Raw genomic sequence first — 27,119 nt, 5'->3', positions numbered from 1 at the left:
CAGTTCATTGCAAACACAGGGTATCTGGGGCCGTCTGGCCCTGCCAGGGGTCAAGCTCGCAGATCATCTCCAAAAAGAAGGGCACAGGCAGGGGGGGCAAGTCCAGGGAAGCCCTTGGGCCAAGGCCAGTAGGGTTTGCTCAGTTGTTCCCGACCCCCCTCACCCACGTACACACACAGAGCAGCACGCACACACATGCCTCAGCGAGTTTGGCAGAGGGAGGTGCAGAGGGGGCCTGGCCGGACTTCCAGATCCAGAAAGTGGGTGGGGCTGAGATGAGTTCATCTATTTCCTGCCCACAGTGGTATAAAGGGAGGTAGCAGGCTGCCGAGGAACACAGCTGCGTCTGGCTGCAGGGCCAAGAGCACTGTCAAGGGAGCCACACCCCCTCTGGGGCAGCAGAATCGCCACCGTCAGCAGCAGCAGCAGCAGCAGCAGCAGGACAGACCAGCAATCACAAGGCACCTTTGAGAACTTCAGGTAAGAGAGAAAAAAACCAGACCTCTCCGTCTCTTCCTCGGATTGAGGACAAGAAGGCTCCTCTGCGCAACACCTCCCACGACGTGCCCTCCATCCACAATCCCCGCTTTTCCTCTTTTCCCTCCACTGGAGACCTGCAGATCTGAGTGCACGTAAGCCGGCGGGGCCCGACCCACAGCCCCACCGCCCAGAAACAAGGGCCTGGATTCTCTGTCCTTCTGCATTAGGACTCCCCGCCCTCCTCTGGGAAGGGGCCTTTCATGCCTGCAGACTTGAATGAATGAATAGTGGTGAACATTAGAAGAGAACTAAAAGCATTATGGAAATCAAAGGCAGTATTATAATTTAGCTTTCTGCCCTCCCCGCCCCTCCAAAGGGAGAGACACTGCAGGGCGCTGCTAGGGGGCTGCTGGAGTCCCACAGGTAGAACCGCACCTAGGGCTCCGTGGGGCTGATTCGGAGGGGAAAGGCTCAGAATCGGGGCCCTCAGGGTCTCTTCCTTGTGTTCACGCATCACCCGCCCACGGCAAACACAGGGAGCCTGGCCCCTGGCAGGGGGGCCTGTCTCCCCGCCCCACCCACGCCTCTTCCAGAACTCTCGCCTCACCAGATTCTTTTCCGCTTGCTCTAGGATGCAGATGTCTACAGTCTGCCTTGCCCTGGGCCTGGCCCTTGTCTTTGGTGAAGCATCGGCCTCCTACCTCCACAACACTCGGGCAGCGGAACTGGCCACAGACTTCGGAGTGAAAGTGTTTAAGCAGGTGGCACAGGCCTCCAAGGACCGCAACATGGTTTTTTCCCCCTATGGGGTAGCCTCTGTCCTGGCCATGTTGCAGCTGACCACAGCAGGAGAGACCCGGCAGCAGATCCAAGAGGCTATGCGGTTCCAGATTGATGGTGAGAGATGGGGCAGAGCGCGGGGTGGGCGGGTGCTCACCCTGTCTTCTTGGGACAGGGGCATCACCAACCAGAAGCAGGGGGAAGGCCAGCCCCGGCTGAGCCAAGTCACCTCCTGTGTCCCACCTTCCCTGCACACCTTCATCCCCCGTGGACCTGTTTCCTCATCTGCAGAGTAGGGACAATAAAATTATCTCCCACACAGAGCTGCCGTGAGGGTTCCATCGAATTCTGCGGGTGAAATGTTTCTCATCGCTATTGTGCCGATAAGAAAAAAAAAGTAGCGTTCATGACTTAAAAGGAGAGAAAAATCTTCGAACCCACAAAAGGGTGGGGACCTGAGATTTTTTGAGGAAAAGAGGGAGATGAAGAAGAGGTTAAGATTCGGAAGGGCATCTCCGTCCAGAGGTCCCCAGGAAGCAGAAGAGCCCCATTCAGACCAGCAGGATTGGGCCTCTCTCGTGGGGGAAGTTGGCCCAAAGGGGCGCCCTTGGCTTAACATAAGCTAACGTGTCCTCTCTGTCGTGTCCGCGCACAGAGAAGGGCATGGCACCTGCCCTCCGCCAACTGTACAAGGAGCTCATGGGGCCGTGGAACAAGGACGAAATCAGCACGGCGGACGCCATCTTCGTCCAGCGGGATTTGAAGCTGGTTCACGGCTTCATGCCCTACTTCTTCAGGCTGTTCCGAACCACAGTCAAGCAGGTGGACTTCTCAGAGGTGGAGAGAGCCAGGTTCATCATCAACGACTGGGTGAAGCAACACACAAAAGGTGAGCCGGCAGGGACAGGAGGCCCGAGGGCCCGCAGAGGAAACAAACCCCCAGCACCCCAGGGTCTCCTTCCCAGCGTGCTCCTCTCCGTAGACGGGTCAGACGCTCTAGGGATCAGAGCATCTCTGTTTTCATAAGTAGGCCCTCCCGTGGGCTATCTCTAAGGGTGCTCAAAAGGGCTGTGAGATGAACAAGAACACAGCTCTCCCAGACTACAGCTTAGGGAGCAAAGCAAGAGAAGAGCCAAAGTTAGGGAAGACTTCTCTCTGCGTCTGATCCCAGACGGGATCCCAGCAGCAGAGCGTGTGCTGGGCGGGAAGCTCTCCCGAGATCCCTAGGAAGACAGAACAGGTTGAACACAGCTAGCCCCACTCACTTACACCCCCAGTCTGCCTCAAAGACACACATCCAATCTGAGAACTGAGGGAAACCTGCTAATAGCACTGAAACCTATCTGACCCCGTCACCGCTCACCTGGCTTTCTGGCAGGCATGATTGGCGACCTGCTGGGCAGAGGGACTGTGGACCGGCTGACGCGTCTGATGCTGGTGAATGCGCTCTACTTCAACGGCCAGTGGAAGACCCCTTTCCCCAAGTCGGGCACCCACCACCGCCTCTTCCACAAATCTGATGGCAGCACCGTCTCCGTGCCCATGATGGCTCAGACCAACAAGTTCAACTACAGTAAGTTCAAGACCTTTTTCCAAAAGTCCCAGCACGACTATACCTCATCCCCCTGGGGGCAGGGGGATCTCCTCCCAGGGAGGAGAAAGTCCCGAATATAGCCCAGCTTTGCCAAAGACTCCTCAAGCAGGAGCTGTTTAGCTGGAGCAGCCAAATGTAGCTTTAGCTTATGCATGACAAAGCGGACATCCAGAAAGTTCCTCCAGCCCACATATGACCCCCCGACCTCTGTCTCCAGTCGAGTGTTTCCAGTATGATTACAAAGGGGGGCTCACAAAGCCTACAGGGGGAAGGTCTGTACAGGTGGACGTTGAGTTGAAGGAGGAAAGAATGTGGATGAATTAGTGGTTGGGTGTGGGGGACGAGGGAGTGAAGGCCGAGAAGCCCTAAAGGAGACAGGGTAACCAGATGACACTGAATTGGCCGAAGAGGAGGGAAATGGGGATTAAAAGCTTTGACTGGGGGAGCCTCCCAAGCCCGGGGAGAAGGCTGGCTTCCAGAAAGGGCAGAGGAGACCAAACTCGTTGAAAACCCAGTGCTGGGTGAGGACCAACAAAAGCAGAAGCCATCAACAGTGTGCCAATCCGGTGTCTTCGCAGCCGAGTTTTCTACCCCCGACGGCCATTATTACGACATCCTGGAACTGCCCTATCACGGAGACACGCTCAGCATGTTCATTGCTGCTCCCTATGAAAAAGATGTGCCTCTTTCTGCCCTCACCAACATCCTGGATGCCCAGCTCATCAGCCAGTGGAAAGGGAATATGACCAGACGGCTCCGCCTCCTGGTTCTGCCCAAGTAAGTCACCCCTGGCTCTCACCACTCTTGCCAATCCCTCCCCCAAGCCCCCTCTATCTGCCCCCTCCCTTCCCCCAGGGCTCCCTGCAAGGCCCACCTCCAGTTTCCCAGATGTGACATTTGCAGGGCAGGGACATGTGTGGGAAGCTGATGGGAAACACTCCGGCCTGGGTTTGATTAAGATTCCGCTCATACTCCCTCCTCCTGTTTCCACTGGAGGGCGGCGGGGAGTCTTTCTAGACCGTGCCCCCACCCTGGCCACCCTCAGCATACCGGGCCAAAGCCAGCCGAAGAGAAATGGTGGAGGTGGGGAGCCAGACCGGCCTTTGAAAGACCCTTTCCCACCCCCCTCGGCTCAAGTCAACATCCAAACAATGGAGACAAAAGGAGCCCGAGCAGCTTCTAGCTGGCTTCCAACAAAGGAGATTTTAAAAATCCTTCTGCAGAAGCACAGAAGGCGGAGAAAGCCTAGGCTGGGTCATTCCAGAATTATAGGGAAGCCTCCCACTGCGCTGACCCCAAATTTCCAGATGCTGTAATGCCAGGCTTGGGGAAAGGGGAGAATTTCACTGGTTTGAATGCTCTTGCCCCGCCCCCACCCCCATCCCTATAAAGTGAAACCCGGAGGGAATGAGAGCCCTGATGGGAAGCAAGGGGAACCCAGAGCTGGAGTCCTCTTCAGAATGAGCTCCCCGGAACACAGCCTGCAGACCAGGTTCCGGCAGAGGAGGCGGGGGCCGGCCGGGAGAAGGCAGACAATGTTCATTTCTGGTAGACCTTCCACACAGATTTGAAAAGACCAGCGCCCCTCCACTTCCACATCTGTCCCCATCATGTTGGGCCGCCAGCCAGGCCCGGAGGGGGCTACACTGGCAGGGACTGGGAGAAGCTACAAGGGGAGGCCCGAGCGTGAGATGTTTCCTGCTCCTGTGTCCAGGTTCTCCCTAGAGAGCGAAGTCAACCTCCGGGGACCCCTGGAGAACTTGGGGATGACGGACATGTTCAGGCCAAACCAGGCGGACTTCTCCAGTCTTTCAGGTAGGAGATTTTCCTTCGGCTTTCTTCTGCTGGCAGACTGGGGGGGCCCCAAGGGGACAGAGGGGGTGTGTCTCTGAGAACCCCAGCTGATCTGCCCTGGGATGCGCTTGGGTTTCAGATCAAGAGGCCCTGTACGTGTCGCAGGCGCTGCAGAAAGTGAAGATCGAGGTGAATGAGAGTGGCACGGTGGCCTCCTCCTCTACAGGTGAGTCGGGCTCAGGTGAGGTCTGGGGGGGGGGGTCCTCCGCTCAAGGCTTCCAGGAGGGGCCTACATCTGGGATGAACCCCGTGGCCCTGCTCTACCAGGCTCCCCTCACGGAGTGGCACCCCCTCGTCGCCCTGATGCCAAGGGCATCGCCCCAACCCCAACAGAGTTTCTCAGCCTAGAAAGTGGGTTCACTTGGCCTCGGAGCCCAGTCCCTCACCCGACGGCTCCAGAGGTCCCCTGAAGGTGAAAAGCACATCCCCCCACCCCGCAAAGGAAGCCTGGCTTCTTCTCCCAGTGGCTGGTCAGCTTAAGGAACTTGCTCACCAAGACGCTCTACAAAGGCTTACATAAATGGCTGTTTGTGAGGAGCTGACAGGTCTCGGCGAAACTCCTGGAAGCAACCAGGCCTCTGAGGATTTCCCTCAACTGTTAAGGCTCACAGCCAAGCCTCCTAGACACCCCCCCAAGGGCTACCACCAGAAGGCCGGTGTCCGGGCATCCCTGCTGATCAGTCCAGGCGCCAGTGCCCAGTCCCTCTGTTCTAGAACCTTGTTCCTTCTCTCTTAGCCATCATCGTCTCAGCCCGAATGGCCCCCGAGGAGATCATCATGGACAGACCCTTCCTCTTCGTGGTGCGGCACAACCCCACAGGTGAGCCGAGGCCACAATGCTCCCCTGCCCTCTCCCCCCCCCCCCCCCCCCCCCCTCGCCCCCGCCCCATCTTCTTGCCTCAGGCACCAGTCTAGACAGGTGTAGACACTCCCTCCTACCCCGGGAGGACTCCAGACAAAGAATCCAGAGCTCTGGTTCACCTCCTCCACTCAGGGACAACGCTCTGTCACCAACAGAGCACCGTGCCAGGACCCCAGCCCTAGCTTAGTCACAACAGCAGCTGTGACTCCTAACAGCTCACTCACGTTCTCACATCTCGGTTCATCCATAAACATGGGGCTGCGTGAGCTGTGCCTTTTCTTCCTGTTCTCATCTCCCACGCATTTCCATCCTCAGGAACGGTCCTTTTCATGGGCCAAGTGATGGAACCCTGACCGCGAGAACAGCAGCCCTCATCTGGGACAGAACTGGAGATACATCCAAGAAGGAACTCTAAAGGATAAAATATATATATATATTTTCATTAATTTTTCTGGAGAAAAAGAAGGCATTTGCCCTTTAGGGAAAAACAAAACAAAACAAAACAAAACAAAAACCAAAAAAAGGTAAATCTTTCGAATCTGCATGCCAGACCTCAGCCTCTCCCAGGAATGGCGAAGAGGACCTTTCAGTAAAACTCCACGGTGGAGCCCCCCGGAGAGACCTCCGAAGCACAGCTCGGTCTCCACACCAGACTGTAAACCTCAGACAACCACTGGCGCAGCTGCTCTGCCCATCCGGGTCTGCAGACCTGGACCCCGCCGAGACCCCGGCAGGATGGCACCCCAAGGCTTGCGGGAGCTTTTGTGTGCTTGGTGGAAACGATTTGTGTTCCAGGCACGTAGCTGTCACTCTTGCACTGTCTGCCACTGCTGAGGAGGCTGGCGGCGGGCCAAAGAAGGCCAGTGGGAGAGGCACCCTTTCTGTTCCAGGTCTGCGCCGCCCCAGATCGGAGGGTCTCGCGGCCCTGGGCGGAGACCCGCCCTGACCTGGCCGTCGCCCTCCCCAGAAACAGTGTGCATATATTATTTTGGAGTGTAGGTGACTTGTTTACTCATAGGAGCAGGTTTCTGCTTCCCACTAACTTTATTTTGCAGGAATGGAGGAAGAGAAGTGAGATGCGTGCCTGGTTCTTGGCTCTAATCTCCCGGTGGGGACGGTGGGATGCCAGGGGTGTGCTTGGGTATTTAATCACATCCTTGTCCTTGTGTGCTTGTGAGAGAGAAAGAGGACTCTCAAGAAAATCGTAGTCTATGTATTTGCTTGTCATGTTCCCTGGTGGTTTGTGTCTTGCCTCTCAGGAGTCTGGCCCCTTGACTAGCTGCCCCTCTGGGCGGCAAGCGTGGTGGGGCCCACACTGCCCCCTTGTGGCTTCCTGAGCCCCGTGGTTCCTCTCCCGTCCTGGCCCTTCCACACCATGGCGAAGACCCCTGCCAAGATGATCTAACTTTAGGGACCAAAAGGATGTGGTGGGTCAGAGAGACTACAGCGAGGACAGCGTGCTTTCAAAATTTTCCAATATATTTAGGAACAGGAGAGCAAGGGGCTGCACGACCTAACAGGACAGAACTTTCCCCAATTACAGGGTGATTCACAGCCGCATTGGTGACTCACTTCGATGTGTCATTTCCGGCTGCTGTGTGCGAGCAGTGGACACGTGAGAGAGGGGGAGAGAGATTGAGAGAGAGAGAGGAGAATGAGAGAGACCACGAGCTCGGACTTAACTACCCTCGCTAGATAATCTTTCTGAAAGCCAACGAGCTAGGGGGCATGGTATGAAGACCCAGTTTGTTGAAGAATTGCGCATAGATGTTGAATGAATGAATGTAACCCAAACAGGACCCTGACCGCCTCCCCCCCCCCCCCCCCATCCCTCTTCAGTGAAAAATCTTTGTTCTTTGTTTGTTTGTTTCTCTTAATGCACTGGACAGTGACAGCTACACACAGTCCCCATAAGGATACCCAAGTGTGGGGTCCAACATTCTTGAAGTTGTGTTGAATCATATGCTTTTTCACTTTTGATATATAAACAAGCAAAATATTTTTTAAAAATAATAAAATAAGTTAATTAAAATATTCCAAAAGAGTCCCTGTCTTTACTCCCCACGTTTCACGCGGTAGAAAATCAGAATCCCATCAGTCCACAGACTTCTCCAGTAAAGGGGATCTTTATGAAACGTATGCCCACAAGCTCAAGGCACAAAGACCTGCCCTGGGCAAGTCCACGGGGCTGACCACCGGGCCTCTGCAAGAAGGCGCACAGGCCATGTTGTGTAGGGCATAATCCTCCCCCTGGGCGTCACCCTCTAAAAGGAAAGAGGGGTCCCCCCAACACCTGCTCGTGCGCACTGTCCCTGGGGGTTCCCATCTCGGTTCATGCCATTCCCTTCCCTGCCAAAAGCCCTCACCCCTGCACCCACCCCACTCCCCACTTCTCAAAACCCAGACCAAGCCCGGTTCCTTGACCTGGCGCTCCCCACGGGTGACCTGGTCCAGACCATTACTCTCTACCTGCCACTTAGCAAGATTTCTTTTTCCAGCCGTGTAACAGTGCTTGTATTCACGCGTGCTCTTTAGCTCTGAGTGTACCATCCCCATGTACAGATCGGGTTCCTCTGGAAACAAGGCTCTTTTGTGATATAGACTCTTAATATCCTCCTTAAAACGACATCCTGGAAAGTCTTTTATTCTGTTCCTCTAGTCTCTTGAAGGCTCTTGCCAGGGGACGTACCTCCCCCAATTAGTTTCTGTTCATATCTTCAAAAAAATAATCTTTTAAGCTGAAAAAAAATACCAAGAACTAGCTGTCGGAATTGTATGCTGTCCAGCTCCAGAACCCGAAAGACAGGCGTGATAGATCAGCCCCCGGGAAACCTAGGTCTTCTCTCTCTCTCTCTCTCTCTCTTTTTAATTTTTATTTAAGGAATCTCTGTGCCCAGTGTGGGACTCAAATTCATGAACTCATGATCGAGAGTGGGTTCAGACTGAGCCAGTCCCTAGGTCTTGTCTTTTTTTTTTTTTTTTTTTTTTTTTTTTTTTTAAGATTTTTTAGAGTTTATTTGACAGGCAGAGATCACAAGCAAGCAGAGAGGCAGGCAGAGAGAGAGGGAGGAAGTAGGCTCCCCGCTGAGCAGAAAGCCCGGTGCGGGGCTGGATCCCAGGACCCTGAGATCATGACCTGAGCTGAAGGCAGAGGCTTTAACCCATTGAGCCACCCAGGCGCCCCCCCTAGGTCTTGTCTTAATAAGAACTGATTACCACCTGCGGTCTTGTTCAAAATGCCTTCTAACAGTTAATAGGCCGTAAGTTCTCCATCACTGGGAGGGTTTAAGGACAGCCAGGATGACCTCCTGGTGGCGCCAGCTTCTGCAGACAGGGTATACTTTTTAAAATGTATGTTTTAATCGAAATTTAATTTTAGATGTCAGGTGACTTTTGTAAGGGATATCAAACACAAGCTCCTAGGAAGACACTCAGTTTGAAAGGTAAAAATAGGAACTTAATTGGCCCCCAGTTTCTTCGGTGTTCTTTTAGAACTGCGCTAAGCATTTATAAGCATATTTAAAATATTCTTCTCTTTCACACAAATGAGATCATTATACACACACACACACACACACACACACAGTGTTTGGCAACTTGCTTTATTTACCCAATGATACAGCCCACACACCTGTCCCTCATTCTCTTTACCAGTTGCATATATGGACGCACTTCAATTCCTAAACCCCCATTGATGGATTTTGGTGGTTCCACGGTTTTATTATTTTTGTTACCAGCAAGGCTGCGATGCACATGCATCCCAGTGCACGTGTGTTCATGTGTCCATAGGATAGTTTCCTAGCAGCGGGACTAAGGATCTTTCAAGAACCTCTCAACCCTGCAGTCATGTGACTCTGGTAATACAAACGTTCTCAAAAGGCACAGACAGTCAAAAGTGATCATTCTGCCTGGTTAGAATCTTACTTCTTCTCAAGCTTAAATAAGCCTTCACAACTTTGCTAAATAAGCCCACTGGTGTGAATAAAGACAGATTTCAGGCCTTGAACTAAAGGAACCTTCACATTATAATTTTCTCTAAATTGTGTTAGACTTCCTTGGAACGAGTTTAGATTATGATGTTAATCCAGAAAGGGCGTTCATTCAGCCTACTCATTCCCCAGTCATTCAACATTTGCTAAAGGGCTTCTCCCTGACCCTATCATTCCTGTTTCCCTCTAGAGGGACAGTTAGGGACCTCCTTGGGTGCCTCCAACATGGTGCTCTAAGATGTTCAAAGGGGATGTGGTTGTTTGGCACCTTCTCCTTATGGATTCTTGTCTTTGGTTTTTTGTTTTGTTTTTTAAGGTTTTATTTATTTATTTGACAGAGATCACAAGTAGGCAAGAAGCAGGCAGAGAGAGCGGGGGAAGCAGGCTCCCCGCTGAGCAGAGAGCTGGATGCGGGGCTCAATCCCAGGACCCCGTGATCATGATCTGAGCTGAAGGCAGAGGCTTTAACCCACTGAGCCAGCCAGGCACCCCAGATTCTTGTCTTTGGATTCATCTTTTTTTTTTTTTCAGGCTTTCTCTTCTCCTCAAGGGTCCCTAGAGTATGAGGGGCCCCAAAGCCCAATCAAGCCTGGTCTTCCTCTCTCCTTAGAAAGCCAATGGATTAACTATACTGGAATTAAAATGTAAATTTTGGAAGGAGGGAAGGAAGGAAGGAAGATGGAGGAAGGATGGGAAAGGAAAGGAAGCCCACCGAAGCTACTTTTAGCTTCCGAAAGATGCTCTCGACCCCACTGAGTGCTCCTTCTTTCCTTTCCAATTCTCTGGCAAGCTCTGTGGGACCAAGATGGACCAGAAACTCATCACAGAACTAGAGAAAGGGAGCCATAGAGGCCACTTGGCCTGCTTCTAACTGGCTCAGACCAGAGATGCCCAAACTAGACGTGGCCTGGTCCAGTTCATGAGATCACCGAGATCTGTAGCCAGAACTTAAACTGGTGCTAAAGTACTCCTTTTCCTGCAAGCATACTTCCTTCCCTTTGGGGCTGTAGCGGGGAGCTGGAGTCCTGTCGGTAATGGCCCAAGAATGCAAGGGTACAGGGACTCAGACAGGCCTTCTGTCCTTACCTCCTGAACATAAGACCGATTCCATGCACTGGCCTGATTGTGGAGGATTTACCCATCGGTAGCAGCTTTGCTCAGAAACCGAGAGCATCTCAAAAAGCAGAGCAAGTTAGCCTGGTTTGACAGGGTACAGTTCAAAAAACCATCCATCCCTGCTGAGAAGTCTCAGAAGAGAAGGGTTCATCAGAAGGCCTCACCCCCGCAGAAAGAGTTTGCTCCGGGAGGTGCCCTATTTAACTGTGCCCTCTGCTTTTCTCAGATATTTTGGGGACAGAGATGATGATGCGGCCCTCACAGTACAAAGCCTGCCCGCCCCTGCCTGGCTTCACCCGGGGCCCCCCTCCTCCACCCCTCCACATCTCTCTTCCTCCCTCTCTTTAGAAATGAAAAGCCAACAAGATCTGCTTCCAGCCATCATTACTGCACATTTCTTATAAACCTCACACAGTGGAATTATTCATCTGCCCACGTGTGGGCAATGAGTATGACTCATTCTGTAAATCCCTCCATGGTAAAAATATTCCATCAGAATGAAACTTGTCAAGGAGACACCATCTGTTTTCCAAGCCACTCTTTTTTTTTTTTTTTTTTTTTTTTAGGTGGTTCCTCAAGTAAGTTTCGTTGTAATAGTAGCAAATGCTTATGTCGAGATGAGGAAACCAGGCAGTGGGGTGGAGAAACTTGTCATTGTTATTATTATTATTACTATTATTATTATTATTACTATGATTACATAACAGCCCAGATGTCTCTGTGCTCTTTGTTACAACTGCGCTGTCCCTCTCAGTGGCATTTGTGAACACAGGTCTCCCTGCCACCAGCATGCCCTTACACCTTGGCCTTCAACCTGCACACCCCTGTCCTACCACCACAGAGCCGGTTCCTTTACTCCCCAGCCACCAGATGTCGCTTTGACTCCAGTGGAAAGCTCTTCTTCTTGAAGCAAAGCAGCTGTAGCTTCTGCCCAAATCTGGCCAAGTTTGAACTCCGTACGATTTAACAAGTATTTATTCAAAAGCTTAACTTGATACTGGATATTGTGAAGCCCTTTTAAAAAAGCATAAGTGATCTTTCTTCCTATCTTACCCCAGGAGAGTAGACGCCAAAAAGCTGGAATGTTACGTGAGTCCCTGCCAAAGATGGTTGAAGGGAACACTGTCGAAATGATCACTGGGGCCTACATCGGAGGATAAGCCTCACTCACCAGGAGTGGGCGTGGGATGGAAACTTACAGGATGGATAAGGTGGGCTTGGGTCTGCGGGGCAGGAATGGTGCATTTCAGAAAACAGCGTGAACGAAATGACAAAGGAACAGTGTTATCAAGTCACGTTCAAGGCACACACCTGAGGAGGAAGTCCCAAGTCACCAGGCTGGCCTTCAGACTGCTGCCTCTCTCCTCTGATAACCCAGCCAGCCAACTCTCCCCCTCTTTGAAACACCTTCTCCTGATCTAGTCAGGCAAGTCTGGCCTCTGTCTTTTGAAACAACCATGCTTTCTTCTTCTTCTTCTTTTTTTTTTTTTTTTAAATTTTATTTATTTATTTGACAGACAGAGATCACAAGTAGGCAGAGAGACAGGCAGAGAGAGAGGAAGGGAAGCAGGCTCCCCGCTGAGCAGAGAGCCCCGATGCGGAGCTGGATCCCAGGACCCTGGGATCATGACCCGAGCCGAAGGCAGAGGCTTTAACCCACTGAGCCACCCAGGCGTCCCACAACCATGCTTTCTTGTTATCCTTCATGTCACAGGATTATAGTCTGCAAGACTACAAATAGGTTGTGACATTGACCAGGATGGGAAGCCAAAAGATGGGAAACCAAAAGTTCCCACCTTCAGAGGAACGCAAAGGAAGGACATCAGTGAAGCTTGATGATGTCAGAGATGACGATGGAATTTTCTTTTTTAAAAAAATTTTTTATTGGGGCACCTGGGTGGCTCAGTGGGTTAAAGCCTCTGCCTTCGGCTCGGGTCATGATCCCAGGGTCCTGGGATCGGGCCCTGCATCAGGCTTTCTGATCAGGAGGGAGCCTGCTTCCCCACCCTCTCTGCCTGCCTCTCTGCCTACTTGTGATCTGTCTGTCAAATAAATAAAGAAAATCTTTTTTAAAATTTTATTTATTTATTTGAGAGAGAGAGAGAGCAAGAGAGCACAAGCAGGGGAAGCTATAGAGGGACAAGGAGAAGCAGGCTTCCTGCTGAAGGAAGCCCAAAGTGGGGCTCGATCCCAGAACTCCGGGATCATAACCTGAGCCGAAGGCAGATATTCAGCCAACTGAGCCACGCAGGCGCCCCAACAATGGAATTTTTGAATGGGGGATCCCGTGTACATTTATTCAAGCAATGTTGGGTATCTGCTGCTGTCAGGCATCGTGCTGGGCACAGTAGAAACAGCAAAAGAAGTAACCACTATATTGGACATGCTACCACCATATACAAAATGAGATTGTAGCATATGTTGGATCAGAAGATGGAAACATCTGGATTTGAGGACCATTGGGTACCAATCATAATGGATGCCAGTCCACAAGTCTTATGCGGGAGGATGCCGGGAAGAAAGAAGAGATGAGTAAGATTCCATCCTTGAGGGAGCTTCCAGTCCGGTGGGAGACACAAGGTGGCTTACAGGTGCAGCCAGTGGACGATATGGCATGCTTAACAAGGTTACCAGAGTCCTTAGTTCCCAGGAATGGAAACCAACTCTAGCTAAGGGGAGCACCAAAGGAAACTGGGGACCTCAGGGAATGCCCGGGAGAGCCAGAGAACCAGAGAGAGATCTCGAACTATAGATAACACCCCCCAAATCACACCGGTGACCGTGCCCTGACCGTCACTGGGCACTGGACACGGTCATTGGTGCCACTGCACTGGCGCCCTAAGTTTCGATCCTCTGTCCCTCTGCCAGAGTCTTACTTCCCCTCCATCACCTCATTCCTTCCCAGTCCATAGTCTGGGCAGATGTGTGGACTGGCCGAATCCAATGGGCATGCCAAGGGTGTGGTCCCAAAGAAGGCTGCAAAAGCGAATGTCAGAAAGCTTCCCACGCTTCTGTAGACCGCCACACATGCCACTGGGAGGTTGTTCTGTGTCCCCCTAGACTCTGACATGGGATTCCTAAACCTTCAGAGTGGGCTTAGAGCCTGGAAGGCAAAAGAGAATGGCCAACATCTACCACAGAAGGTATTCTGACTGTCCAGACTCTTAGAACAGTACATGGTAAGGTCCAAGCTGCTCAGTTAAAAAAACAAGCAAGTTGGAGTGCCTGGGTGGCTCAGTGGGTTGAGCCTCTGCCTTCTGCTCAGGTCATGGTCTCAGGGTCCCAGGATCAGGCCTGCATCCGGCTCTGCTCAGCAGGAAGCCTGCTTCCCTCTCTCTCTCTCTGCCTGCCTCTGCCTACTTGTGATCTCTCTCTCTGTGTGTCAAATAAAATAAATAAATAAATAAATAATCTAAAAACAAACAAACAAAAATCAAAGATGGCTATAAATAACATCACTGGGGAACTATGGACTACTCAAAGAATATGCAAAAAATGGGTGTGGAGGCACCTGGGTGGCTCAGTTGGTTAAGCATCCAACTCTTGATTTTGGCTCTGGTCATGATCTCAGGGTCATGGGATCGAGGCCCACCTTGGGGTCTGCGCTCAGCATAGAGTTTGCTTGTCCCTCTCCCTCTGTGGCTCCTCCTCCTCCTCTCTCTCTCTCTCTCAAATAAAAAAAATGTGTTTTTTTAAAATGGGTGCAGAGGGCATCACAACAGGGAGAAATACAGAGCATAAACTCACAGAGAGGAAAGACTTCAGGCCACCCCTCCAACCACCCCAGGAACCACCGCCTACAACCAGAAGAGGACAGACTTGGGGAGGTGTCAGTATGGTTTGTAGGGTGACAATACAAACGTCATCACTTATGAAGGTCAATCTCCCCTTTAACCCTCCAGACTTATCTTTGACTCTTCCTCTTTGTGCCTGGATTCCCAAAGATGATCTTCCAACCCTCCATTTATCCTTTCAAATTGTCCCCTGTTTTGCTATAAGATTAACTTTCTTTTTTTTTTTTTAAGATTTTATTTATTTATTTATTTATTTATTTGACAGAGAGAGAGAGAAAGGGAGAGCACAAGCAGGGGTAGCACAGGGAGAGGGAGAAGAAGACTCCCCACCAAGATGGGAGCCCAACCTGGGGCTCGATCCCAGGACCCTGAGATCATGACCTGAGCTGAAGGCAGATGCGCTTAACCACTGAGCCACCCAGGTGCCCTAAGATTAACTTCCTTAAAAACCGTTCTCACCAAGTTATCCACCAACTCAGGCAACCATAACAACTCCCAACTGCCCACTGCCTCAAATCTGAACTCCTCTGCAGACACAAGCCCAATTGGATCCACCAGCTCAGATTTTCTACGTTTAGCAAAGAGATCCAGTCCACCGTCTTCAGACTGGTTTGAACCACCTGAAGTGTAGGACTCGGCAAGAGCAAATCCCATATTTCTAACAATTCTCTCCTGAATCCTCTTTTCTGCAGTGAGGCATACCGCACGGAGACAAGGAATTCTAGAAAGTATCAGCTTTCCAAGGAGTGTAGGAGTTCACATCTCTAGAGCTTCCAAATTTCCAAGAGCTGTTGCTCAGCTCACTGCTTTACCTCTCTGCTTCACGGCTCTTTAATTCCTTATCTACAACCTTCCTCTCCCCCGACACCCCAGGCACACATATCCTTTCATTCCTTATGCCATCTCCTTTCCTTCTTTTCACTCTGTGATGCTTTACCCTTCCTGATGCCAACAGCTGGCTTTATTGATCTTATTTTTGACCTAAACAAATTTAAAAAAGAAAAGAAAAGAAAAAACAAGACAGTCCAATCAATGTCTCCGTCATTGGTAAGCTGAAGGTCTACACAGAGGAGAACGGGAATTGACAAAGAGGAAAAAGAAAGAGTAGAAGCAAGAAGTTGAGAAAGGGAGAAAGTAAGCAAGGATACCGACGAGTGTTGGCCATGTGCCGGATACTTTCTGTACAGCCTCAAAACAACCCTGCAAAGCAGGTATGGCCACCCTCAGTTTTCCAATAAGGATACTGAGGGCTAAATGACTCATCTGAAGCCACACATCCAGTAAGGGTCAGAGACGAGATCGTATCCCAGGCGAATTAGGCCCCCTGTTCTTGCAACGAGAGCATATTAATTCATATCCAAGAGTAAGAAAAAAAAAAAGAGCATAAAATGGAGACGGGTGAGACCTTAGCAACAATTGCTTCAAGTGCTATTCAGAAATAATAACATCATTTTCGACCTGACAAAAGGGAAGGGGTTCTCTTACCCCGACCTGCCAATTGCTTCACTCGACCGCGAGCAAGCACGCAGGCACAGGTGTGCATACCCGCGCACGCCGCCGGCCCGAAAGCCTCATCTAATTCACTAATTCACAGCCTCATCTTTGCCCTGGCGTCCCGGTTACATCTGTCCTTTTTCAGTTTCGACCCGTGCTGCCCTTTTAGGAGGCTCTGTATTTCTTCCCGTTTTGCCTTCATTCATGCCCGCTCCCTTCTCCGCACATCCCTTTCCTATCAGCACCCCCCCCTTTTTTTTTTAAATCTCCCATCTCCCTCATGACCTACACACTTCCCTCACTTCAGGTGGGCGCCGCATCGAGCAGGTTCTCGGTACATCTCTCTTTGGGCTCCATATTTATGTCAACCCCCGCCGCCCCCCCCCACCACCACCACGCTTCGTCTGGTCTTCCTCAAGCCCTCAAGTCAGGACTCCTTCCCCACGTCCGGTTCCCGCCCTGCGCCCTCTCCATCGCCCCCGCGCCCCCCTCAGTCGTCCCTGTTTCCCCACAAACTCCACCAGTCGTCCCCTCCACCTCTCACCCCCTTTCCCGCCTTTTCCCCGCAAGGTTCCGAAGCGCGAGGACCTCATTGTCCTCCTCCCCCATCTTCCAACCTGCCCACCAGACGGCCTTGTTACCATGACGACAGAGCTACTCACAGCTGAAGTCGAGGACCTGGTTGCCATGGCTTCCGCATCTCCGCCTCCAGCCCCGCCCGCGCGCGCCGCAGAGCTGGCGCCTGCGCCGTACGCCTCTGGAAGGGCCTCGGAGCCGGGGCGGGACGGGGCGGGGCTTCAAACGAGAGGGAGGGAAGGAGGAGATAGGTTAAGAAAGGGAGGGGAGCTGGCGCGTACGGTGGCCGAAGAGGGACGCGCCGAGCCGGAGGCTGCAGGATGGTAGGCTGTGTGGAGAGGGAGGGGAGGGGGAACCGAGGGGCGTGGGCTGCACCTGCGGGGGTCCTTGGGGGCCGCCCTCTGTGGGGGCCGCCCTCTCTTCCTCCCGTCCTCGGAGGCCCCGCTTCCCCGGGCGGGTGGGCCAGACGGCCTCGCAAGGAAGAGCAGCTGGAAACGGCTTTAGGGAGAAGGGACGGGGAATGGGCGCATTTGGGGGGCAAGAGGGGACTGACTAGGGGGCGGCGGAAGCGTCCCGAGCCGGGGGGTAGCGCGTGGGTGGCGGTCCAGGGGGTCCCGACCCCTGCCGCAGGAAGTCGCCCGAGGAAAAGGGGCGCGGGGGCCTGCCGGCGAAGGGAGGCGGCGGGGTTGGCGGGTCACCAAGACCCTCTGTTCCCGTGCAGCCCAGCGGAACGGCGGGCCCGGGGAGAGCGGTGTGTGGGAAGGGAGAGTTTCCGGGTCCGAGGAGTGGATGTCCTGCCTCGGTTTATCGCTCTGCTCGCCTGCAGGCTGGGTGAGGTGGGAAAGCCAAGTGGGCTCGAGGTCTTGCCCTCCGGGACCCGGGCTTCAGATCCCCGGCTCCCGTGCTCTTGGCTCTCCGCCCCCCACCCCCATCCCATTCTCTTTCCGGAGCCCAGGCCTTCCGTCTTCCTCCTGGCTTCCAGCTCCCCTGCCCCCCAGTCTCAGGCGAAGGGCTTCCTTGTGCCCCTCTGTTGCCCTCCTGCCACGCTAGCAGCCTGTCCCCTTCCCCACCACCAAACCCCCCCTTGATTTCTCATTTAATCTCCTAAACAAGTCCAGTTTCAAACACCCACGGATCCCAGCCCTTGGTAATGCCCAGGGAGAGGAGAACTACAGGGAGAAGGAGCTAACTCCAGGGTGTAGACTGGACCCCCTGGAACTGGGAAACTGGGGGTCCATGGGGTAGTGAGGGCTGTGTACTCCTCCCCACTCTACTCAGCATGCACTTTGTTCCACAAAGCTCCAGGAACCACCCAGGATGGCAGTGTCCTAACCCAGGAACTGAGAAGGAAATAATTTCGGTCACCTGGTATCTGGAAAAGAGTGGGTGCAGGTGCATAGCTGGAGGCACCCTAAAAGGAAGAAAGACAGGACTGAGGGTGGCCAGAGGCCTGGCTGGCTGAGGAGAGAAGAGGGTGGAATTTACCCCTGGGCATACGACTGGCACTGGAGGGCAGTGCACTGGGGACATCCACAAGGGTGTATGGCTAGGAATAGGGTGGAGAATTAAGGTAGCGTCTGCAGAGACAAAATATCCCATTTCAGCATGGTGGTGGGTAAGGGGACTACAGAAGAAAGCAGACATCTCTGTGGTTTCAGCTATGAGCTGCTTGTCACCTTACTAGGCATTTTACTGACCTTTGGAAGACAGAAGTAGGAAACAGGAGGGGAAGGAGTAATAATAGTGACACTTAAGGTGTTACTGTCCTTACCATGTGACAGGCACAATTGTGTATAGCAACTCATTTAATCCCTCCAAACAGGTAGGTAGTTTTATTACATCCATCTTACAGACCAGGAAACTGAGGCCCTGAGACATAGAATAATCGCCCGAGGCAAATTTCTCCACTACCGGAGCTGGGATTTGAACCCAAATGAGAGACTCTGAAGCTCTGACATGCCCCAGAAGGAAAGGCACCTGCTGTCGGGCATACCCAGAGTTGACTCCCAAGGGCTGCTGTTTGAACCCCTTGGGAGCTGTGAATAGAGAAGAGTTAGAGACATTTGTGGGACGCATCCGTAGCTGTGTTTCTGGAGTAAACAAATTCAGAGAACCAGATCTCTGACCCTCAGCTCTGCCCCTTGCCCCTAGATGCGATTCATGCTGCTGTTCAGCCGGCAGGGGAAGCTGCGGCTGCAGAAATGGTACCTGGCCACATCAGACAAGGAGCGGAAGAAAATGGTCCGGGAGCTTATGCAGGTTGTTCTGGCTCGCAAGCCCAAGATGTGCAGCTTCCTGGAGTGGAGGGATCTCAAAGTCGTCTATAAGAGGTGACTCGCCATCTCCTTTCCATAGCTGTCCGGATCCTGCCAGAGGGGGGTCTGGCAGTGGGTTCAAACAGCTGAGCAATGAGGTCAGGGAGAACTGGGAGCTAAGGCCATCTGGAGGGCAGTGAGGAACTCTAGCTTCCTTTACTCTCCAAACTTACCTGGAAGAAATTCCGGTTCCCCACTTGTTTCGCTCATGCCTGACACCTGCCTCTGTCACCAAGGCCTTATCCTGTCCATCACACGTGTCCCTTGCAGCCTCATTCAACAATAATAGATCCTGCACCGCCTCTCCCCAAACACATGCATGCGCGCGCGCACACACACACACACACACACACACACACACACTCTGTCCAGTTCCTTCTCTGAGCAGGTGGATTAGTTGGCTCAGGTTTTTGCTGAGTCAAACTGAACAGGTCAGAGGGTAAGAGGGAAAGAGCTTGCATGTTTGTCTCTATCTTGTGAGAGCCACCAAGAGGCAGAGTGAGTTGTTACTATTTGCATACCCTGGGGCCACCCCGCCTGTGTCCAGTAGGGACACAGACCCAGCCTGTGTCCAGAAGGGACACGGACCCTGTGCTGGGAATAAATAAGGAGAAATGGGAGGTTTGGGCGCACAGAGCCTGCGTCCTAAAGCAGGCCCAGCAGCCCCTCCAGCAACCCCGCTTGTGCCCCTACCTGCAGATACGCCAGCCTCTACTTCTGTTGCGCCATCGAAGGCCAAGACAATGAGCTCATCACGCTGGAGCTGATCCACCGGTACGTGGAGCTCCTGGACAAGTACTTCGGCAGCGTAAGTCCCCCCACCCGCCCTGTCTGTACCCAGCAGTCCTCTCTTTCTACCAAACCCAGTCTCTGCCTGGAAGGTTTGGGAGAGGCCAAGTTGGAACAGTGAGAACAGTAATTCCCCTCTTTAAGCCTTAAGCCTATTAGCCATATCCCTTAATCAGCCTGGGGCGGGGGGGTGGTGTTGGGTATGCACCAGATTCTGCCACTCAGTATATCTAGAGCTGAGCTCCGAGGTCTCACAGAAGGACAGACCCCAAATTTCAGATTTTATCAGTGGCTCCTGACCTTGACTTTGCATTGGAATTTTCTGGAGAGTTGATTTTTTCTTTCTTTAAATTAGTGATGTCCGGGTTCCATGCCCAGCAAGTCTGGATTTACTGATCGGCAGGGGAAAGAGGGAATAGGCCAGGCATGGACTGTCAGCTCAGACCTTAGACGGGGAGAAGGAACAATTTCCTCATTTGTATTCCAAATTAACAGTTTACAAAGCGCTTTCAGGCTCTCGTGTCTGCTCCTCATTTTATCTTGTGAGTAGGTGGTGTTATCTCAATTTTGCGATGAGAAACCAGACGCAGAGAAATGAAATGTCATGTCCATCTAGCGGCGTAGTGGCAGAGCCCTGCTTGGCGCTCAAATCTTTCCGCCCATGATCCAGAATCTCCTCCTTCTCAGCCCCGTAGCGCCCAGGGAGGGAGGCTAGCCTGGCCCCAGGTGGGAAACAATGACACAGATTTTGGGGGAAAGGCAACAGGACTCACAGTAGGGTAGATTAGGGCAACTTGTTTTTCATGTTCACAGAGAAAGAGACTAGACAAGGAGAAGAAAAAATTAAACCGAGTACTAAGGCTTTGGGGTTCGGGGGTTCATAGGCCTGGGGCAGGAGCGTGAGGTGGGAGCAGTGGTCACAAAGAAGACTGTGTTGCTGTGAGAAGAAAAGAGGGTGGGCGGCTAGGCTACCGGTGGGGTGGGAATGCACCTTGACATTCAACTCTGCCTTCTCCCCGTCCCCCCCAGGTGTGCGAGCTGGACATCATCTTCAACTTTGAGAAGGCCTACTTCATCTTGGATGAGTTTCTCATGGGGGGTGATGTCCAGGACACTTCCAAAAAGAGTGTGCTGAAGGCCATCGAGCAGGCCGACCTGCTGCAGGAGGTATGGGCCCAGGACAGTGAGGAGGAGGAAGAGTGCCATGGCACAGGGGGCCCTTCCTTCCCTGGACACCTCACCTGCCAGCCGCAGCTGCCACCTTCCGGCTGCCAAGGGAGCCCCCCTCTCTGTGGCGTCTGGCCCCCATGGCGCCCGGTTGGCCAGCTTGCCCTCAAGCGCTGACTGACTGCTCAGGGTGGGAAGTCAGGGTGGCCGGCAGCCCTCCTGTGCCCGCTCTTCCTCCTTCTCCCGAGACCCAGGGTGTCTCGTCCCAGCCAGATCTCCTTGGTCCCATACTTCTCTTGGCATTTGGGGTTGCTTAGGGAACCGGAGAGGGGCCCATGATAGGTAATTCTTCTTTCCTGGTGTCTCATGGAGGTGGGGGGCCCCTCCCCCCTTTTTTTGGTAACAGCACACACACACCCAAAAGCCTCTGCTCCTCAGAAGCAAGGGGCTGTGGGGATTTGGGGGTTGGGGTAGAGGGTGCCTGGCTGTTGGTTCTCTGCTCTCTGACGCCCCCGCCCTCACCCCATTACTGCCTGCCCCCTCTCTGCTGTGCCACTGCTGAGACTTGGTGCAGGGAGATGAGTCACCAGAATCTGCAATGACAAGCAAGCTGGCCTGGGCTGGCTCTGAGGAGGGGGAGAGATGGGGGCTCATCTCTGCAGTAGGAGAAAGGGCAGGATTGAACTTGGCACCTCACTGGTCCAGCTTCCCCTTCACACACACACACACACACACACACACACACAGACACATGCACGTGCCCTGGCACACACACCCATCCCTGTTACTAGTGCGCTGCTCAGACCCTAATGACTCATTTCTCTGCAGTCTGGTTCACCTTCCCTCAGGGACCTGATGCCAATTTATTACTCCCTGCCCCCACTCTGAATCAAAGGACCCAACCATCTGGCACCCCCAGCCTCCAGAAAGCAGGGTTCCCACCCCTCAGTCCCGTCTTCACTCCCTTCTGCCTCAGAGACGGAGCGCCCCCTGCTCCCCAAGCTTCTGGTTTGGGGTTCTCTGGGTGGCAGCAGACCCCACCTGGAACCCCTTCTTGCCACAGTTGGCTCTAGGGGGTGGGACCCTGGAGACTGGGGACTGGAGACTGTCCCAGCTTTGAGCTCACATTGGCTTTTCTCTCCCCCCCTCCCCCTGTCTCTCTGTGTCCCCCCCCCCCCGCCGTGATTGTCATTGTCTTGCCCACCCCGCTCTCCCTCATTCCCTGTCTGCCTCTCCTGGTGTCTCTGCGTCACCCTCTGTCTGTCTCTGCCTCAGGAAGATGAGTCGCCCCGCAGTGTGCTGGAGGAGATGGGGCTGGCATAGCCCCCCACCCCGCCTGGGCCCGTGGAGCTGTGGGGAGCTGGTAGAGAGGCAGGGCACGAGGGCCCCCTTTCTTGGTGGGACCCAGCCACCCCTCCTCTGCTGCCTCACCTTCTTCTGGAGTGAGCCGTGGGCTCAGGACCCTCAAACATTCCTTCCCTCACCTCTGTCTCCTCTTTCCCCTTTCCCCAACGAAGGTTTTAGGAGCTAGGAGGTAGGAAAATGTGACCAAAATGGGGGTGCTATTTGGCTTTCTTTCCCTGCCTTTGAAGAACTAATGTTACCCCAGACTTTCTCCCCTCCGTTAAAACTGTAAATATATAAATACGTCAGGTTAAAGGGAAAAGGTTTTCAGGGCTCTTCTCTTCTCCCTTGCCCCATAACCTACCTCCACCGTGCCCCAGTAGCCAGCTAGGGCAGCCCCTCTGCCTGGGATGGGGTGGGGGGATTTCTGAATACTGAGAGGGAAGACCTTTCCCCTCATCTACCCTCCTCCTCCTCGGCCACCGCGGGGACTCTGTCCAGTGCCAGGGGAGGAACAACATGGTTAATTTTTTTCTAACCTTGCCACTTTGCGGGAAGTGAGGGCTGGGGGAAGGGCAGGCTCTATGGAGACTGTCCCTCCTTCACTCCATGTTTTGGGTGAGGCAGGAGCTAAGCTCCAGAGAGGAGCTAAGGGGTGGGGTGTGGGAAGTGTCTGACTTTGTTTCCTTTCCTCTGAAATAAAAGGAAAAGCGTTTCTGGACTTTGTCTGCTTGGGCTCTGTGAAGGAAGGAAAGGCCTCTGGGATCAGTCAGAAGGGGACGGGAGCTAGGACTGCTGGTGTTAAAGGGAAAAAAACAAACACATAGAGGACCTCCGGTTCAATTTGAATGATAATGAATATTTTTAGGATTCGTGTCCTATGAAAATACATCCGTCATTTATCCAAAGTGGAAATTTAACCCGTGCTGAGCGCCCTTATTCCAATCGGATTTGTGAGCTCAGTGCCTCTCCGAACTTGGTACCTCCAGCTCCCTGGCCACCTTCAGCCAGGGACGAGCAACTCCTAGGGACACGGTTTCACTCCTGGAAGGGTTCCTTTGTGGAAGATTTCATTCAGCTGCTTTAGTTTTATTTGGAGAGAGGAATCAGGGGGTCAAGGGTATAGCCAACCCTGTATGCTTACCAAAGGGTTGAGGAGTGGCTGAAAGCAGGGTGTTTCTGTAGCTGGAGGCCCCTCCTCCCTGTATGTTGTAAAATACACAAGACCAGGGAATTTAGGTGTCCGGGGAAGGAGGCGAATGGTGAGGTTGGAATTGGGCTGTGGAGCCACCGGCCAAAGAGGCTGGAGGGTCATGGCTAGAAGAAGCTTCTAAGTGGCCTAGGGACCCTCCGCCACGGCGACCGGCCACCACCACCACCACCCCTGCTAGGCTGGAAGTGCAATTTGGGCTTTCTTCGTAGATATGGGCCATATTCTACTCTGAAATGCGGCTGAAAGTGGTTCCACCACCCTGGCTTTTGAACAGGAGGCGAGGGGTGTTGTGGCCGGCGCTTCCCTCACCGCCCCTTGGGAAGGACCACGGAGGCCCAAGGGGACGGGTGAATAACGGAGAACAAAGTCCTAATAAAATAGTCACTTTTATTTCTTAGCAAAACTATTTCCTCCGTGAGGGGTATTTACAACAGAGAAGGGAAAGAATAGGTAAATTCACAGCGATCTGGAGAGGGTGGAGAGGCTCCTTGGAGGCCCAAAGGGCAGGAGACAGACACTTCTTCACACAATTAACTGGAACAGCTTTTTCCGGTTTTGGACGGGGACGTCCCGAGAGGGACTAGGTGGGGACAGAGGCCCGGTGGGGTGGGGTGGGGGATTCGCACAAACCACCCGCCGCCTGGGGTGGCCCCGGGGGGCCTCCTTGAGTGAGTCTAGGGTGTTCGGGCTTGGAATCCGGGAAGCGGTCTGACGGGTCCCGGCGCAGCCCGGGGGCGGGGCGACCCGAGGGCGGGGGCGGGGCCGGGAGGCGGCCAGGGGCGGGGCTGGGGTGCATGCAAACACCGAGAAGGGAGAGGAGAAACACGGAGGGGGGTGGCAGCGCACGCGGTAGCGGCGCACGGGGGCGGAGCCAGGGCAGGTCACGGGCGCCGGAGCAGCACGTGCTCGATATAATTCTCCAGCTCCTCCTGCTCCTGCATCCGGCGCTCCTCCGCCTCCGCCTCCTCCTGCGCGCGCCGCGCCTGGGCCTCCCTGTCAGGATAGTGGTGCGAAGGCGGCAGGGCGTGGTGGTAGTGGCGGCGGCGCGAGGCAGCGGGCGGCTGCAGTGTCCGCGGCCGGATATAATTGGGAAAAGGGTGGTAGGGCCCGGGGGGAAACAACTCGTCCTCCTCGCGATCCCAGGGCGGGAGCACCTCGTTCCAGTCGGGCAGCTCCTCGCGGGCGGGGGCGGGGACAGGGGGCGGGGGCTGCGGGGAACGGACGTGGGTGGGGGCGGGGGCGGCCCGGGGGTGCGGCACGGGCTCGGGAGGGGCGTTCTTCTTCCGCTTCCGCTTCTCCTCCACCTCCTCGATGATGCTGACCACGTCGTCCGCTGGCAGGTGGAGTTTGGTGGACAGCTCAATGAGGCTGTCGATCGTCTGAGGGTCCATCTCTTCATCGTCGTCGTCCTCCTCCCCGCCCTCCTCTGCCCCCTCAGCCTCCTTCCGACGGTGGCCGGGCATCTCTTCCTGGGAGCGCTTGTCTTCGGCTCCGGCTTCCCCGTCCTCCTCCTCCGCGAACAGCAGCGCGTTCTGCCGCGCCCTCTCAGCCTCCTCCGCCTCTGCCTCCGCCTCCGCCGCCTCCTCATCCTCTTCCCCCACCCTCTCTGCCCCGCCGCGTCTCTCCTGCTCCGCCTCCGCATCCTCCCTCTCGCTCTCTCGCTCCTCCTCCTTCTCCTGCAGCCCCCGACCCCCAAGGCCTCGCTGCCGGGCCCCGCCCTGCAGCAAATACTGGAGCAGCAGGTCGGAGGCGAGGTCTGCCAGCCGCTCTTCCTGCGCCGCGGCCTGCCGTGTGGCCTCTGCCTGCCGCCGCCCGGCCTCTACCTGCGCCAGCCCTTGCTGTAGAAGGCGCTCCCCCGCCTCAGAGCCGCCCAGGAGTGAGCTCTCCGGACGGCGCGCCTTGGGGAAAGGGGCACCCAGGCTTTGGTACGCCTTGGATAGGGGTGCCAATGCCTCACCTAGATGTGTTTTGGGGGAGGACACTCCTTCCCCGAACTGGTGGGCTTCAGGAAGGGGCCCACTCTCCGGCATACGCGCCTGGAATTGAGGGGGAGCAGGGGGTGGCAGGGGCGCGCGCTCCGGGACTCGCGCCTGGAACTCTCCCCACGAAGCGCGCCACACGCGCTCCGGCCCGGGGCTCTCCAGGTTGACTCGGGTCAGCGTGTGCGTGCGAGTTTCCGTCTCTGCTGCCGCTGTCTCTTGCTGGCGCTTGGCGTTGCTCGGACTGAAATCTCGCAGTTCCTGGAGCAGGGAAGCTAGCGCCTCGAGCTCTTCGGAGGGGTCGCCAGCCTCGGGACCATTCTCCTGAGTCTGAGCGCGAGGCGGGGCCGCAGGTGCCTGGGTCTCTGGCGCCGGGAGGCTGTGGGTCTGGCTGCGCACGGTCTCGGTCAGCAGAGCTTCTGCTGCTTCTTCCTTTGGCTCCTGCTGGGAGCCGCCGGGCGCCGGAGGCGAGCCCGGGCGGTCAAGTGCCTGCAGCAGCACTGCGGCCAGCGCCCGGGGATCCACGCCCTGGAAGAGCTCTCCCTCGTCCTGAGGCTCAGAATTTCGAGCGGCTCGGACCTCTGGGGCGCTAACATCCTTCGGCCCGGGCACTGCGTCCCCAGCTACCGGCTCTTTATGTTCAGAGCTGAGGGGAGGTGGCTGCGCCTCAGGGTGCCCCGGGGGCGCTGCTCCCAACCCCTTGATCAGTAGAAGGAAGCAGAAGAGGGTGGAAGCCGGCAACCTGAGCGATTTCATGACCAAAGGACTGCCGGAGACTGTGAAAAATAGAAGGGACCAAAGAAAGAGAGGGTTTCTGTAAGAATTTTCCGCTCTCTGATTCTATATCCCCTTCCCCCACCTTTAATCAGGAAATCCAGGGCTTCCCTCATCCCCCTAACCTTACCCAGAAGAGGGACCTTTAGGTGCAAAGGAGAGAGATGTTGTGCCGATCTCTGGAGTCGTGTAAATGGGAAAACGCCCGCAACCCTCGCTCCCCCCAGTGCCTCCTCGCCCCCTTGCCTAAGCCATCTCACTGCCAGCGCCCACGTACTAAGCAGCTAAGATAAGGGGGGGAAAATCTCTGCTCCCTCCCCACAGGACTCCCCGGATGGTGCGTGGGCGACTTCAGCAGCAAGAGAAAAGCGGCGACTCCCCCATTTACCAGGGACCCTTACCGGGGGCTCCCCGCTGTGTTTTTAACACCCCCATCCGGGAGGAGAGAGAACCCTCCCTCACGCCCACGGCTGCCGAGGGTTTGAGGGATGGACAGCGGAGTATTTACCAGCTGGTGTCACGATGCGGGAGGTGGAGAGGAGGGTCGGGTCGGGGCGGGGTGGGGACAGGGGAAGATCGGGACGCGTCCGCCTCGGCTCCGAGCAGTGGCTGGGATAGGAGCGACGGTCGATTTCTGGCGTCCAGTGGGTTGGGCTCAGCTGGGTCCGCGCGGCTCTGGGAGACTCGCTCGTTCCGGCTTCAGCACGCTGGACAGCGCCCGCGCCGCTGCCGCCTTATAAAGGGGAGAGCGCAGGGTCACGTGGGATCGCCCCGCCCCATTGACGTCAATGTTCATTCATGGGGAAGCGGGCGGGCGCCTCGAGGTGGGGGGCAGCCCAGTGATTGGAGAAGGTGTTCTTCTCCCGGCCTGCGCCTGCGCGCCGGGAGCCTCGGCTGGAGGGGCGTGCGCTAGCTTAGCACCGGGGAAATGAATGAATGAATGAATGAATGAAATCGCCGGGGCGGGCGGGGCAGGGGGCTATGAATGAATGAAGGAGG

General features: G+C 54.7%; 3 protein-coding genes across 4 annotated transcripts; 2 read left to right on the top strand and 1 right to left on the bottom strand.

Annotated features, from left to right (window-relative positions):
• The first annotated feature begins 323 nt into the window (after positions 1-323).
• On the top strand, positions 324-7,605 carry SERPINE1 (serpin family E member 1). The gene is made up of 9 exons (XM_013060986.2): positions 324-480; positions 1,112-1,377; positions 1,916-2,149; positions 2,639-2,833; positions 3,433-3,631; positions 4,569-4,669; positions 4,788-4,874; positions 5,445-5,528; positions 5,886-7,605. Exons 2-9 carry the CDS (start codon positions 1,113-1,115, stop codon positions 5,921-5,923), a joined length of 1,203 nt encoding a protein of 400 aa, XP_012916440.1. The 5' UTR covers positions 324-480; position 1,112; the 3' UTR covers positions 5,924-7,605.
• Positions 7,606-16,751: 9,146 nt separating this feature from the next.
• On the top strand, positions 16,752-22,875 carry AP1S1 (adaptor related protein complex 1 subunit sigma 1). The gene is made up of 5 exons (XM_004761583.3): positions 16,752-16,862; positions 18,691-18,869; positions 19,554-19,662; positions 20,673-20,810; positions 22,086-22,875. The coding sequence occupies exons 1-5, from the start codon at positions 16,860-16,862 to the stop codon at positions 22,131-22,133; spliced, it is 477 nt and encodes a 158-aa protein (XP_004761640.1). The 5' UTR covers positions 16,752-16,859; the 3' UTR covers positions 22,134-22,875.
• Positions 22,876-23,611: 736 nt separating this feature from the next.
• On the bottom strand, positions 23,612-26,842 carry VGF (VGF nerve growth factor inducible). 2 transcript variants are annotated; one of them, XM_004761585.3, is made up of 2 exons: positions 26,251-26,380; positions 23,612-26,122 (listed from the first exon to the last, which is right to left on the bottom strand). In XM_004761585.3, the coding sequence occupies exon 2, from the start codon at positions 26,100-26,102 to the stop codon at positions 24,249-24,251; it is 1,854 nt and encodes a 617-aa protein (XP_004761642.1). In that variant the 5' UTR covers positions 26,103-26,122; positions 26,251-26,380; the 3' UTR covers positions 23,612-24,248. The 2 variants fall into 2 exon arrangements, with proteins under 2 accessions (XP_004761642.1, XP_004761641.1); XM_004761584.3 differs by lacking the exon at positions 26,251-26,380 and adding an exon at positions 26,629-26,842 and having other exon boundaries at positions 23,614-26,122.
• Positions 26,843-27,119: the final 277 nt, after the last annotated feature.

This window comes from Mustela putorius, unplaced genomic scaffold (assembly GCF_011764305.1).
Source record: "Mustela putorius furo isolate JIRA1106 unplaced genomic scaffold, ASM1176430v1.1 tig00000139_pilon_pilon_pilon, whole genome shotgun sequence".
NCBI classification, from domain to species: Eukaryota; Metazoa; Chordata; class Mammalia; order Carnivora; family Mustelidae; genus Mustela; species Mustela putorius.
This window is presented reverse-complemented; position numbering and strand designations above follow the sequence as displayed.

What these genes read in the sequence shown, in the direction of transcription:
- AP1S1 (XM_004761583.3), top strand. An exon ending in CTCAAAGTCGTCTATAAGAG is followed by an intron (nt 18,870 to 19,553) that starts GTGACTCGCCAT and finishes CCCTACCTGCAG; the next exon opens with ATACGCCAGCCTCTACTTCT. An exon ending in TGGACAAGTACTTCGGCAGC is followed by an intron (nt 19,663 to 20,672) that starts GTAAGTCCCCCC and finishes CGTCCCCCCCAG; the next exon opens with GTGTGCGAGCTGGACATCAT.
- SERPINE1 (XM_013060986.2), top strand. Translation starts at nt 1,113, where the DNA reads ATGCAGATGTCTACAGTCTGCCTTGCCCTGGGCCTGGCCCTTGTCTTT. An exon ending in GACCAACAAGTTCAACTACA is followed by an intron (nt 2,834 to 3,432) that starts GTAAGTTCAAGA and finishes GTGTCTTCGCAG; the next exon opens with CCGAGTTTTCTACCCCCGAC. An exon ending in GGTGCGGCACAACCCCACAG is followed by an intron (nt 5,529 to 5,885) that starts GTGAGCCGAGGC and finishes TTCCATCCTCAG; the next exon opens with GAACGGTCCTTTTCATGGGC.
- VGF (XM_004761584.3), bottom strand. Translation starts at nt 26,102, where the DNA reads ATGAAATCGCTCAGGTTGCCGGCTTCCACCCTCTTCTGCTTCCTTCTA.